Below are 13,233 nucleotides of genomic sequence, written 5' to 3'. Positions count from 1 at the left end.
GGCAGCCCAGACGCCCTCCCCAGCTACGAGCACTCCTGCTGGGCTTGGATCACTCTCAAGGACCCCCTCTGAGTGTGTTTGGTTAAACAGACATGGGCAACCATACAGTTGTATAGACCCCCCCCCCCCCCCCCCATTTACTTCCATTCTGGTCAGCAGCCTCAACACTTCCAGACTGGGTTTACACAATGGATTTGAATACACTCCAGATGTAGGCAGTAGACCTAATCATCTGCAGCCTCTCTCCTGTCCATCTAGAGAGAACAAGAGGAGGGAGGGAGGGGGCAAAGAAAGAAGGAAAAAGAAAGGAAGGAGTGAAGGGAAGGAGGGTGGGTGGGAGAGAGGATGGAAGGGTGGATGGAACTAAGGAAGCAAGGAAAAAAGAAAGGGGGGTGAAGGAATTATAAAAAGGTGGGATATCTGTAAGTGGCTTGCATATTGATCGAGAGTATTCAGGGTCCAGACTGGGCAGAAAACACTGCCTGGTGACTCCCTTCCTACACTTGGCTGTCGTTCCCTCCCCTGCAGTCTCCAAGATTGATACGTTAGAGAGAGATCGTCAGGGGAGAGATGTGGAATACATGACGGGCCTCCTCAAGTCCCTTAGTTGCCATTGCTCAAGACGAGAGTCCACACACAGCACGTTCTCAAATTCCACAGTCAGCGTTTATGAGCCCTGAGTGTGGTGTAAGCCGGTGACAGGAGGTGGGAGGTGATGGATTCCTCTGAGAGACAACGGTCACAGAACAAACCAGATCTCTGTCCGTCACATGCTCCATCCTTCCCAAGGTGATTGGTGGTGAATATTGGAGTTTAGGTATCAAACTGACACATGATACCTCAACACTGACCTGCCATGGCTATTTCACACTGAGAGGAAATTATGCTATTCTGTAATTCTGTAACTCAATTATTGTTCCCAAACCACATGCATCCCTCCATAAAGAAGTGGATGGAAATTCCTCCCTGGGCGCTGAATTCAACATCAATCATTCTTTTTTTGTTCCTAGCCTGGCTCTTAGGGGAGGTTAACTTTTTTCAACTTTTCGTTTTCCTCCTCCTTCTGAAATCATACGATCCCAGTAGCAACTCTCACTCTCACTTCCAGTGCAGTCTGGAAACTTTGAGGAGAAAAAAAAATGTAACCTGAAACACCCAAATGACATTCAAAGGCTCTCAGTCGAACTTTGAAAGGGGATCTACTTTGAAATGACTCGCTTGCTAATAAAAAGAAGCACTCAAACAAGCAGTTAATTCTAAACGTGTTGGCACACATTAGGTTCACTACTGACTCTCAAAGCTGGCACCTTACATTTATGAGTTCTATGATTCAGTGGCTCTCTGATACACATGAAAGAGTTGAGGGTGAAGCTGAGGGAACACTGAGCCAAACGTTCTGTTCTCTCCGCTGGCGTTGTGTTTTCTCAGTTCTGGCCCGTTTTTAAAGAGGGGGAACTTGAGAAATATCCTGTCATAAAATTAATGTAGTAAAGACGTAGTGGCTGCTATTGTAATCTTGCTGAGTTGAGTTAGCAGAGGAAGGGTCCTGCGGTGCTTCTAACAGTCCTGGTTTTAGTTTGAGTGTTCGCTCCTTTTACTCAGCCCCCTGGTTCTACACGTGGGCCTGGGTTTGGGTCTGGTTCTGGGTCCGTTTCTAGGCCTGGTCCTGGTTCTATACCTGGGTTTTAGTCTGTTTCTTGGTTTGTTTCTGGACCTGGTCCAGTTGTTATGGTGACACGGAGGAGCATCGGTTGTTATGGTGACATGAAGCAGCATCAGTTGTTGTGGTGACTTGGAGCAGCATCAGTTGCAGGAGCAATAGTTTTATTATATGTGCGTGGGAGACTTGTTATTGAGAAAATTATATTTAACAGCCACATCCTCAGTTATTAAAAAAGCAAACCTATGCCCCTGATCTGTTGTTATCGTGACTTGGACCAGCATCGGTTGTCAAGGTGTGCAGGAATAATTGTAGCTGTAAGATTCTTTTCTGTTCTGGTGTTTCCCCCAGTGACAGATTTATACCTTCTCTTGCATGTCTCATCTCTGTGGCCAAGGGCAACAGAATTATAATGATTCTGCGGGTTCATCTTGGGATATACATTGAAACACATTCATACACTAACACCCCCACACACATTTACATTACATTTATTCATTTAGCAGTCGCTTTTATCCAAAGCGACTTCCAAGAGAGAGCTTTACAAAAGAGCATAGGTCACTGATCATAACAACGAAATAGTCCCAAACATTGCAAGTAGCCAAAAACATGAAGCATACACTGTGAAAAAGCTTAACAAGTGCCAAAAGGGAAGACCCATAAGAGCATGCAGTTATACAAGTTACAAATTAAAACAACATGAACCACAAAAGTGCAGGACTGTACCTGTAGAAGAACAATCAACAGTAAAATATTTCACAGCTAGTACAAGACTTAACTTCTTTATATCTAACCTAAAAGAGCAACGAGTCACTTAATAAGAGTCATTGTGATCCTGGAGGAAACTAACTAACAAGTCCAGCCAAGCATTCTTAAGTGCCGTTGTACTCCCGGAACAAGTGCGTCTTGAGCCTTTTCTTGAAGGTGGGGAGACAGTCAGTGTCCCTGATGGAGGTGGGGAGCTGGTTCCACCATTGGGGGGCCAGGCCGTGAGGGAGAGCTCATCATCCATGGTAACCCCAAGGTTCCTGGCAGAGGATGAGGGGGTCACCGTCGCAGATCCCAGGGTGATTGACAGATCGTGGGAGATGGAAGGTTTAGTCGGGATGATGAGAAGTTCAGTTTTGGCGAGGTTCAGCTGGAGGTGGTGCTCGGTCATCCAGGCGGAGATGTCTGCGAGGCAGGCTTCAATCCTAGCTGAGATCCCCGGATCGGTCGGGGGGAACGACAGGTACAGCTGGGTGTCGTCGGCGCAGCAGTGGTAGGAGAAGCCATGGGAGGTGATGATTGGTCCAAGTGAGGTGGTGTACAGAGAGAAGAGGAGAGGTCCAAGGACGGAGCCCTGTGGGACACCAGTGGAGAGCTGGTGAGGGTCAGACAGTTTGCCTCCCCAGGAGACCTGGTAGGATCTTCCCGAGAGGTAGGATGAGATCCACTGGAGTGCAGTGCCAGTGATGCCCATCTCAGAAAGTCTGTAGAGCAGGATCTGGTGGTTAACCGTGTCAAACGCTGCAGAAAGGTCCAGCAGAATGATGACGGATGACCTCGAAGCCGCTCTGGCAGACTGGAGGGCAGTGGTGACTGAAAGGAGGGCAGTCTCTGTGGAGTGGCCGGTCTTGAAGCCCGATTGGTTGGGGTCAAGCAGGTTGTTCTGAGAGAGAAAGTTAGACAGTTGGTTAGATACAGCACGTTCAATTGTTTTAGAAAAGAAGGGTAGCAGTGATACTGGTCTGTAGTTCTGGAGGACAGCAGGGTTAAGGGAGGGTTTTTTGAGTAGAGGGGTAACTCTGGCCTATTTGAAGGCAGAGAGGAAGGTGCCAGAGGTAAGAGAGGAGTTTAGGACATGGAGCAGAAAAGTTATGATAGAGGGGGAGATGGTTTGAAAGAGAGGGGAGGGGAGAGGATCAAGGGGGCAGGAGGTGGGGCGATGAGAGAGAATGAGGTCAGAGAGCTCTGACTTGGACAGGGGAGAGAAAGAGTTTAGAAATTGTGTTGGGTCAGTCATGCATGGTGAGGGGGTAAGAAAGGTGGGTTTAGGGAACCGACTGCTAATGTCTGAGACTTTTTCCTCAAAGAAGGAGGAGAAGTCGTCTGCTGTCAGGGTGGAGGGAGGGGGTGGGGGAGGTGGGTTAAGAAGGGTGGAGAAGGTTGAGAAAAGTTTGTGGGGGTTTGAAGCAGAGTTCATTTTGTTAAGAAAGTAGAGGGATTTAGCACCAGTTATGTGAGAAGAGAAGGATTTAAGGAGGGAGTGATACTTCATCAAGGTCCAGACTGTCTTTGGACTTGCGCCATCTCCTCTCAGCTGCCCGAAGGGTGGACCGTTCTTCACGAATAACATCCGTAAGCCGGTTGAGCGGGGTGAGTGAAGGAGTGGTTGACGGAGAGAGCAGCTGGAGTTGTAGGGTTCTCTGGGCGGATCCACGTCTCTGTCAGCGCAACGGCATGAAGAGAAGCCTGGGATGCAAACACACACACACACACACACACCCCAACACACACACGCACTTGAAGTTTCCCCACAAAAATGAGTAACTACAATGATAGTTGTAGATCATTCCTTCCTGTTCTCTGTGGTACGTTGAGAAAAAGAAATGAAAACCTTGTGTCAAACAAGGACAAACTGGAAACAAGAAAGAGGTTCTCTGACATCTCTGTCTCCAGCTCCAGACAGAGTATGTGTGAACCTCCAGTGAGAGGACAGGCCTCAGGGATCTACAGAACATTGCACAACAAGGTAGACGCGTATTGCTCGGTAACAAAGTATAAGAAGGCCAAACTGTCACAGAAGCGCACTCGTTTAATGTCCTAGGTTCCACTTGAGAAAGACTAGGCTGGCAGAAGAATGTCATGAATCGTGGCTGGGAGGTTCTGTCCCCCCTCCCTTCTGCACCCCCCCCCCTTCCTCTCACCCCCCCTTACCAGGACATGCCTCATTGTCATTGGCCCAGTCTGGCTGTGTGACACTGGATATCTTTGTTTCAGGGGGAGAAAGGGAGAGAGGGAGGGAGGGGGGGGAGAGAAAGGGAGAGGGGGAGGGAGGGGGGGGGGGAGAGAGGGAGAGGGGGAGGGAGGTGGGGAGAGAGAGGGAGAGGGGGAGGGAGGGTAAAGGACGGGTAGAGCAACACGCCACGTCGGGTGTCTGTTGAGTCCTGTTTGTGTCTGTTACCATGGGAACGGCGGCCCTGTGACGGCGGAGGGAAGGGAGGAAGTCTGCGGCTGCCAGTTGTGTGTGTGTGTGCGTGTCAACGTGTGTGTGCGTGAGTGAATGCATGTGTGTGCATGAGTGGATGTGTGTGTGAGTGCACGTACGCGTGAATTTGTGTGACTATGTGCATGTGTGGGCACAGCATGTGAGTATGTGTGTGTGTGTGTGTGTGTGTGTGTGTGTGTGTGTGTGTGTGTGTGTGTGTGGGGGGGGCATGTTGATTCTGCTGGCCTGGGGGCCCGAGGGGGGCTCCAGAGAATGGGGTGGCGCAGCGGAAGCCACAAGCTCAGGAAGAGGGCTCTGGTGATGGGAGAAGTCCCAGGCCTGGCCCCCTCCCAGCCCTGGAGCCAGCTGCTCTCTGGACAGGCTAGGAGTGGAAGGCTGTCTCTAACACGGGTGTGTCTGGTTGTCATACTCGACACCACGTGCATGATCCTCTTTGAACTGGACAGTCATCAGAATGGGATGATGTTATTTCCCTTTATTCCACAATGTTATTAAGTCATTAAGGTGTGACGGTTTGCATAGAGGCCCTCTAAGTGCCTTGAGTCAGAGACAGTTGTAAAAATCAAACTTTAATCAGAAACGTGTGTGAACACATTGACAAGTCATGGTCAATTATGAAGGTCAATTATGAAGGTCAATTATGAAAATGTGTTACTGATGCGTTGAAAGTGGACTCTGCACGTGAGTTCTTAGACTTGGTTGTATCCAGTGGACAAGCAGTAAACACATTCAACCGTAAACACGATTCACACAGACTAAATGACTGATGAGATCAGCTTGCATGCTGAGGCATGTGGGAGCTAGCTTGCATTAGCGCTGGCGCTAGTATGTACATACACAATGTGTGAATGGAGTCCTTATAGATGCCAGTGAGGAGAAATAAGCAGAGGAGAAACTGGGAGTTTTTACTTGGAACTGTGGAACAAGGACAAGAATGGAGATGTGGAAGCCTAACACTCCTGGTCTACTAGCAGGAATATACAACATCGTTCCCTCAGAACACAAGCAAAGAGAAAAGGATTAACACAAAAACACCTTTTTATTGTGGTTTTGGTGGGGGTGTGGGGGTGGGGGTGTGGGGGGGGTCGAAGGTATGGTGGGGGGGGTGGATGCTGTACAGCTTTCTTGTCTTCTGATGAACATCCATGCTTCTACGATTCTACGAGGACTGGACCAGAAAACAGAGAAGACATGAGTTAAACTTTATTAAATCAAATTAATAACATATTTTCATGTATTATATTCCCATGTGCATGTCCGTTTTATCAGTTTGTCTATTCTTAGTCATATGTCACGGGGTCGAGGTTCATATTGTATAACTGAGCCAGGAGACCTACCTATCTAATTGAATGTGTGGCTTTCAGTTCCACCATGTCCGAATCCTGAGAAAGTAGAGAGAGAGAGAGAGAGAGAGAGACAGAGAGAGAGAGAGAGAGAGAGAGAGAGAGAGAGACACACACACACACAAAGACAGAAACATTACATCACACGACAGAAGGAGAGGGCACTATGTTGGTAGAATGTTCCGGAGACAAAAGAGCAGCTGAACCCCAACGCATCCTGCTGCTCTAGAACCATCCGATGGAACCGTCAGACGGAACTGCACCGACACCAACACCAACACCGTCACCATGACGCCTGACCCCTGTACAGCTCAGGCACTGAATTCCAACAATTCCTCTGGTTCAGGAAATCTCCAAACCCAGTTTGGAAAGCAAACTATTATGTAACAGACATTTTGAGTGACTGAGTTCTCTAGGTCATCACTAGATCCCCTAAGATGTGGGTCAGCTGATATGAACACAGCACCATACTGTGAGTAAAGCTTTGTCTTGTACTACATGTTCTACACCCTGAAGCCTGGTTGTCCCTGGATACAGAGGTCAGGGGACATCCTATCATATCACAAGGTGACCCAGAGACAAGGACAAATATGTTTATTAGGATCCCTGCAATCTCCAGTGACATTAACGTGCACTCTGAACCATCAACTGACTACCAAGCGAACCAGAGGGTGACGACATACCTTTAGGCCCAAAGAGGGCTGCGTAGCAGGGCTTGTTACAGTAAGGCTTGCCATCGTGCTGGAGGGAAGAGGAGTACAGCATGAGCCTTCAACACATGACATATGTGTCATATAGGTCGCTTCTCGGAAGGGTTCATGGCTTCAGAATAAAGGCGGACCAGAATGTTCTGAATGTTTGTGTGAGGAGTGTGTGGGATGTATGTGAGGACTTTGTGTGAGTGAGCTGTGTTACTTGTGTGTCTCTGATATGTATCGAGGTATGTGAGGTATCCCATGTGTATTGAGGTGTGTGTGAAGCATATGTCTGCCGTAAGGTGTGTGTCAGAGGTGTGTGTGAGGTGTGTGTCAGAGGTGTGTGTGAGGTGTGTGTGTGAGGTGTGAGTGAGGTGTGTGTGAGGTGTGTGTGAGGTGTGTGTCAGAGGTGTGTGTGAGGTGTGTGTGAGGTGTGTGTGTGAGGTGTGTGTGAGGTGTGTGTGAGGTGTGTGTCTGAGGTGTGTGTCAGAGGTGTGTGTGAGGTGTGTGTGAGGTGTGTGTGAGGTGTGTGTCTGAGGTGTGTGTCAGAGGTGTGTGTGAGGTGTGTGTGAGGTGTGTGTCAGAGGTGTGTGTGAGGTGTGTGTCAGAGGTGTGTGTCAGAGGTGTGTGTCAGAGGTGTGTGTCACAGGTGTGTGTGAGGTGTGTGTGAGGTGTGTGTGTGAGGTGTGTGTCACAGGTGTGTGTGAGGTGTGTGTGAGGTGTGTGTGTGAGGTGTGTGTCAGAGGTGTGTGTCAGAGGTGTGTGTGAGGTGTGTGTCAGAGGTGTGTGTGAGGTGTGTGTGAGGTGTGTGTGTGAGGTGTGTGTGAGGTGTGTGTCAGAGGTGTGTGTCAGAGGTGTGTGTCACAGGTGTGTGTGAGGTGTGTGTGAGGTGTGTGTGTGAGGTGTGTGTCAGAGGTGTGTGTCAGAGGTGTGTGTGAGGTGTGTGTCAGAGGTGTGTGTCACAGGTGTGTGTGAGGTGTGTGTGAGGTGTGTGTGAGGTGTGTGTCTGAGGTGTGTGTCAGAGGTGTGTGTGAGGTGTGTGTGAGGTGTGTGTGAGGTGTGTGTGAGGTCTCACCTGTGCGTGTGAGGTGTGTGTGAGGTGTGTGTGAGGTGTGTGTCAGAGGTGTGTGTGAGGTGTGTGTCAGAGGTGTGTGTCAGAGGTGTGTGTGAGGTCTCACCTGTGCGTGTGAGGTGTGTGTGAGGTGTGTGTGAGGCCTCACCTGTGCGTGTGAGCCAGCTGCCAGAGTCTTGTTGCATTTCTCACACTTCAGACAGGGCCTGTGCCAGTCCTTCCCCAGGGATGTCACCCGCTCCGCTGCCAAGGCAACGGCAGACATGATTATTGGATGATCAATGCCACACTCATCTTTCCACCCACACACGTTGAAATACACACACACAAAAGGCAATGTCGTCTTCAGAGGGCGTGATAGGGTCATTTTGGGTTTACGCTATTATTATTGTATATTATGTTGTGAGACTGTTAGAATTTAAGGAGGCGCTTTGAGTGCAAGAAAGGCACATTAGAAATTAAATGTATAATTGTTATTATTATTATTACACTGACAAAGCACCAGACCATACTAGATGATCCCAGAGTGGGGACAGAGTGTAACGTCTATGCTCCACAGGTGTGGTCTGAACCACGTGAACATTATCTGTGCTCTTTGATCACATCAGATGGGGAGACATGGGAACATTGTCTGACAGGCTGGGTGTGGTGCTTGACAGAGGAGAGATTCCTGGCGGAATCTGCACTCCCTCCCCTCTCCCTCCCTCCCTCATCCTCCCTCTCCCTCCCTCCCTCCCTCGTCCTCCCTCCCCTCTCCCTCCCTCCCTCATCCTCCCTCCCCTCTCCCTCCCTCCCTCGTCCTCCCTCCCCTCTCCCTCCCTCCATCGTCCTCCCTCCCCTCGCATCCTAAAGTCTGATAAAAGAACGCCTTTATCTATTGGGCGGGGCCCCGGAGACAAGGACTTTAACGAGCAGCGATGTTGACGGTTGTAAAACCAGCGAGGGCAGCTGTGGTCATGTGCCTCTGGGTGTTTTTACGACCATTTAGGATGAGCAGGACCTCCTCGGGACCGCAGAGCCCAACCATCACGAGGGAGGGAGCGGCCAAACGGCGAGCATGAAACTCGACACCGGATGACCCTGAGACAACCATTACTCCCACGCAAATACCGTCTGGAAACGCCGATAGGAGGAAGAAAAAGTTTGGGGTTTTGGAGCCATCCAACACAGGCCATAAATCGGTTGTGAGAATCCCATTATGACCATCTGAGGGTCTATATGTGCATGAGGGGCTTGCTAAAGTATGGTGCCAGAGAGGATGTTAAACAAACGTTTTTACATTGAAATGATGGAAGAGTGCGAGCTCACAGCTGATGTACAGGCTGAATAACCTTATAGCCCTTATGCTGTATTTGGGTGTGCAAAAGAAGGATGGAAGTGAATATATCTGCTGGATTTATATTTTGGTTGTGTGTTTCAGCCCAGTGTGTCTGTGTGTTTCAGCCCAGTGTGTCTGTGTGTTTCAGCCCAGTGTGTCTGTGTGTTTCAGCCCAGTGTGTCTGTGTGTTTCAGTCCAGTGTGTCTGTGTGTTTCAGCCCAGTGTGTCTGTGTGTTTCAGCCCAGTGTGTCTGTGTGTTTCAGCCCAGTGTGTCTGTGTGTTTCAGCCCAGTGTGTCTGTGTGTTTCAGCCCAGTGTGTCTGTGTGTTTCAGCCCAGTGTGTCTGTGTGTTTCAGCCCAGTGTGTCTGTGTGTTTCAGCCCAGTGTGTCTGTGTGTTTCAGCCCAGTGGTGTGGCTTGATTGTATTCCAGGAGACTCTGGTTGGGTAAGGCGGAACAGAATCCAGGCCAAGTCTTCACTAATGACTGCACTTTACTTCCAATAACAAGTCACAGCAAGCAGGAAACAGTAGGAACTGCCTCCCTGACTTCTCGGTGCCCCTGCCTCTCTCCCTCTCTGCTGCCTCTGCTGCTTCTGCCTCTCTGTCCCCCTGCCTCCCTGCTGCTTTTGCCTCCGGGCCAAACTAGCATGGTGTTAAGCTCCACAGGTTAAGCTCTTTTGGAAAGTTTGTGTCAAATACATTTGGTTGTTGTGATGAATGAGGTAAGCCTTCACTCCTCATCACTCAATCCTCAGGTTTTTAGATGTATTTTCTGTGTGTGTGTTTGTTTCTGTGTGTTTCTCTTGTGTGTGTGTTTCTGTGTGTTTCTCTGTGTGTGTGTGTGTGTGTGTGTGTGTGTGTGTGTGTGTGTGTGTGCGTGCGTGCACCATGGAGATAAGCGATGCGTGACCGGGGTAGTGAGAGACAGAAGAATAGACAGATCTGCTCTTTGCATCAGGGGACATGGACTTCGTAGCTATGTGGAGGTCGTCCAACACTCACACACGCATGGCTCTGTGGAAAAACACCAAAAGGGGAAACGTTCAACCATCTACTCAATGAACCTTCTCAATGTCTCTACACTAATCACAAGACCGGGTAACTGTGTCCTGTGAAGACAAAGGCATTTTCCTTCCTTCTACATCCAGATATTTTATGGATGCTTGTGGACAGACTTTCTAGTCATAGATGACTTTGTCCGAGGAAAAACGCTTTACTGTCATAAAACAATCGTAGGAATTTGAACTTTGCAGAAATCTTTGCACAAAAACGTTTTTTAAAGAAGAAACGGGATAAACTGTGGATGAACACAGAGAGGATCGGGTACTGCCGAGATCCAGTAAACACTCGTATCTAATTGTAGTTCCTGGGTCATTTCCTACACAGACTAAGGATTGTTGACAATTACCCCCCCCTCTCTCTCTCCCTCTCTATCCCTATGTGCCAGTGATCCTGAAGTTAATTCCAGGCAGGGTGGATTTTATTGTTTCCCTCTCTGGAAACAGAGTAAATCTGCTCTCCATCGCTCAGAGGATGGCAGCAGCAGTAGCATGATTGCTTCCATCTGATGGCCCAAGCAATAGTCAGACTTCGAGTCGAGGGAGGGAGGGAGGGAGGGAGGGAGGGAGGGAGGGAGGGAGGGAGGGAGGGAGGGAGGGAGGGAGGGAGGGAGGGAGGGAGGGAGGGAGGGAGGGAGGGAGGGAGGGAGGGAGGGAGGGAAAAATTGAAATAGATAGCAGGAGGATGGAAAAGAGAAAAGACGGGGGGAAAATTGAAAGACACAAATAAGAGCTGAGAGGAGTACACAGACGGATCCCAGAGGAAGAGGGGCAGGCCATCAGCATGGGGCTAGGAGATCAACTGTATGCAGAGCAGAGGACCAGCATAGAGCAGATTGGGGATGAGGGCCTAAGAGCCTGACAGCTGCAGCTGGAGTTATGTTCATCAACATGGCTCACAGCACAGCTGCAGAGACAAGCCGACACCTCGAAATATGATGTGAAGCGAATATTTGAGTAGGGAACACTGATAACACATGCTCCAGGGTTGAGAATACAAAGCTTTGTTTTAATTTCTCTCCAGCCCTGAGGATTCCTATTCCAAACAGTGCTTTTTTCCACCACATGAAAGAAAAAAAGGGAAACCATTGAAACAAATGAGTGCTTGTTTTGGCTCAAAGGGGAAGGTTAATCTGCGGAAAGGAAAGGAGAAGAGACGTCTCCCAAGCCAGAGAGGTCGATCCATCTGACTGACAGTCCGAACCAAACGCTCCCCCTACAGAGCCTCTCTGTGTCTGCTGAGATGAAGCAGCTACTTAACTCAGGCGAACGTGGTGAATGAATCAGGATCAAGGCACAAAATAAAAAAAGGCCTTCCATCATTTCCCCAGATGCCAGAATCAGTCCTGCTTCCTGGAATGCCCTGGAGGATGACTCAACCATGTCTGACTAGACCCTGGGTTCTTCCTCTAATGTCTCTCAGAGGTCATCAGTCACGACAAGAAGAAAAGCATCCTCTCTAAGGGGAAATCCTTTCAGATGTTTCAGATCAAACCACAGAAGCTCTTTATTCCTACCAGTAGCAGTAGACCTGGTGGAGGCACAGTTGAGTGAGGCTGTGCCTCCACTGTGCCCTGCCCTGGTGAGTCGGGAAGGACTTTGCCTCACTGGCCCTAGATTATCTTCTACTGATAACCTTTGTTTTGCTAAATTAGTTTAAGCAAAACTTGACATGCAAATCCTGAGATGAATGTATAGATGTGTATGGCTTGCCGGCTAACCACACTGACTGTCCATTGTTTGTCTATAGATAGCGTGCTGTGAGCAAGAATATGCCATGAGCAAAACATTTATAGCTTGACTACTATCATCACTTCAAAAACGGAGATCATTTTCGACCAAATTCTAAAGATGTTTTTAAGATATAAAAGTCTTGTAAGTAATTATAACTTCCCGCTATCCGTGCGTTATCTTACCATTTCAACGATCTAAATAGGGGCTTAAACATAGTGAAATATTCAGACATGCTTTCATTTTACAGAACAGGAAATAATAATTCCACGTCAGATCGACCCAGGGTAGAGGTACAACTGCATGAACCAGCAGAACTCTACTGCAGCAACAAAAATAAAGATTTATCAGATAAACTGAGATTACTATTATTTTGCTGAAACGAATAAACATACAATTTCAACTTGACTATTAATTTGTCAATTAACAGAATTTAAACAATCTTACCAAAGTAAACCTCCTTTTCGCATTTTGGGCACTTGGGCATTTTTGCAAAATTAAGTGATGATCTCCAAGAGAGAAAGAGAGAAAGTATCCTGAACTTGTACTGCTGCCCACCTGTGTGTTAACAACCACGCCTCGTTCTGAACACCAGATGTGCGCGGGGACGCGTATTTATACCACTCAGGAAATAGTTTGCGCTCGATGAAACTTTTTCTTTTTGAATAGGGAGGGAGAGGCTTTGTGGGTGCGCTTGCGTCGTAGGAGAATGTGCGCGTGTATGTAGCGAGGGTGTGTATGTATGCGAGATAAATATTTTTCTCTGATGTGAAGTTGGCTTGAATTTGCACTGAAACTAGATAAGGTAATATTGATCTTGTCCCTCAAATATAATAAAGCCATTTAAACATCACCAAAAAAGTTGTTAAACAGTGACATGCTATAATTATTGTGTAACTAAATCACAATATTGCTCAATGAAATAACAATATTTAGTCATAATGACATTAGGTAGGCTGGTTCAACGGGTTCTTAGAAATATTTGCACTTCATTTAGGGCCATGCTTTTCATGTAGGAGCAACACCTTGTGTCAAAGTTCATCATGCTGTGCATGCAGGTGTTTATTTCAGCCAAACACAATCTACTCCCGAGAACTGGGGTTTCACATTGAGAACATATAGGGGAGGTCAAAAAAGGTTTGGTA

The 13,233-nt window shown here is 48.1% G+C and overlaps 1 protein-coding gene across 2 annotated transcripts; it reads right to left on the bottom strand.

The window, feature by feature from the left end:
• Positions 1-5,424: 5,424 nt before the first annotated feature.
• Positions 5,425-12,696, bottom strand: crip1 (cysteine-rich protein 1). 2 transcript variants are annotated; one of them, XM_084684007.1, is made up of 5 exons: positions 12,536-12,696; positions 8,130-8,224; positions 6,898-6,955; positions 6,209-6,253; positions 5,425-6,039 (listed from the first exon to the last, which is right to left on the bottom strand). In XM_084684007.1, the coding sequence occupies exons 1-4, from the start codon at positions 12,573-12,575 to the stop codon at positions 6,213-6,215; spliced, it is 234 nt and encodes a 77-aa protein (XP_084540133.1). In that variant the 5' UTR covers positions 12,576-12,696; the 3' UTR covers positions 5,425-6,039; positions 6,209-6,212. The 2 variants fall into 2 exon arrangements, with proteins under 2 accessions (XP_084540133.1, XP_084540141.1); XM_084684015.1 differs by lacking the exons at positions 5,425-6,039; positions 6,209-6,253 and adding an exon at positions 6,260-6,532.
• Between the last annotated feature and the right edge of the window lie 537 nt (positions 12,697-13,233).

Source organism: Hypomesus nipponensis, chromosome 3 (assembly GCF_054491055.1).
Source record: "Hypomesus nipponensis isolate SF chromosome 3, ASM5449105v1, whole genome shotgun sequence".
Classification (NCBI taxonomy): Eukaryota; Metazoa; Chordata; class Actinopteri; order Osmeriformes; family Osmeridae; genus Hypomesus; species Hypomesus nipponensis.
This window is presented reverse-complemented; position numbering and strand designations above follow the sequence as displayed.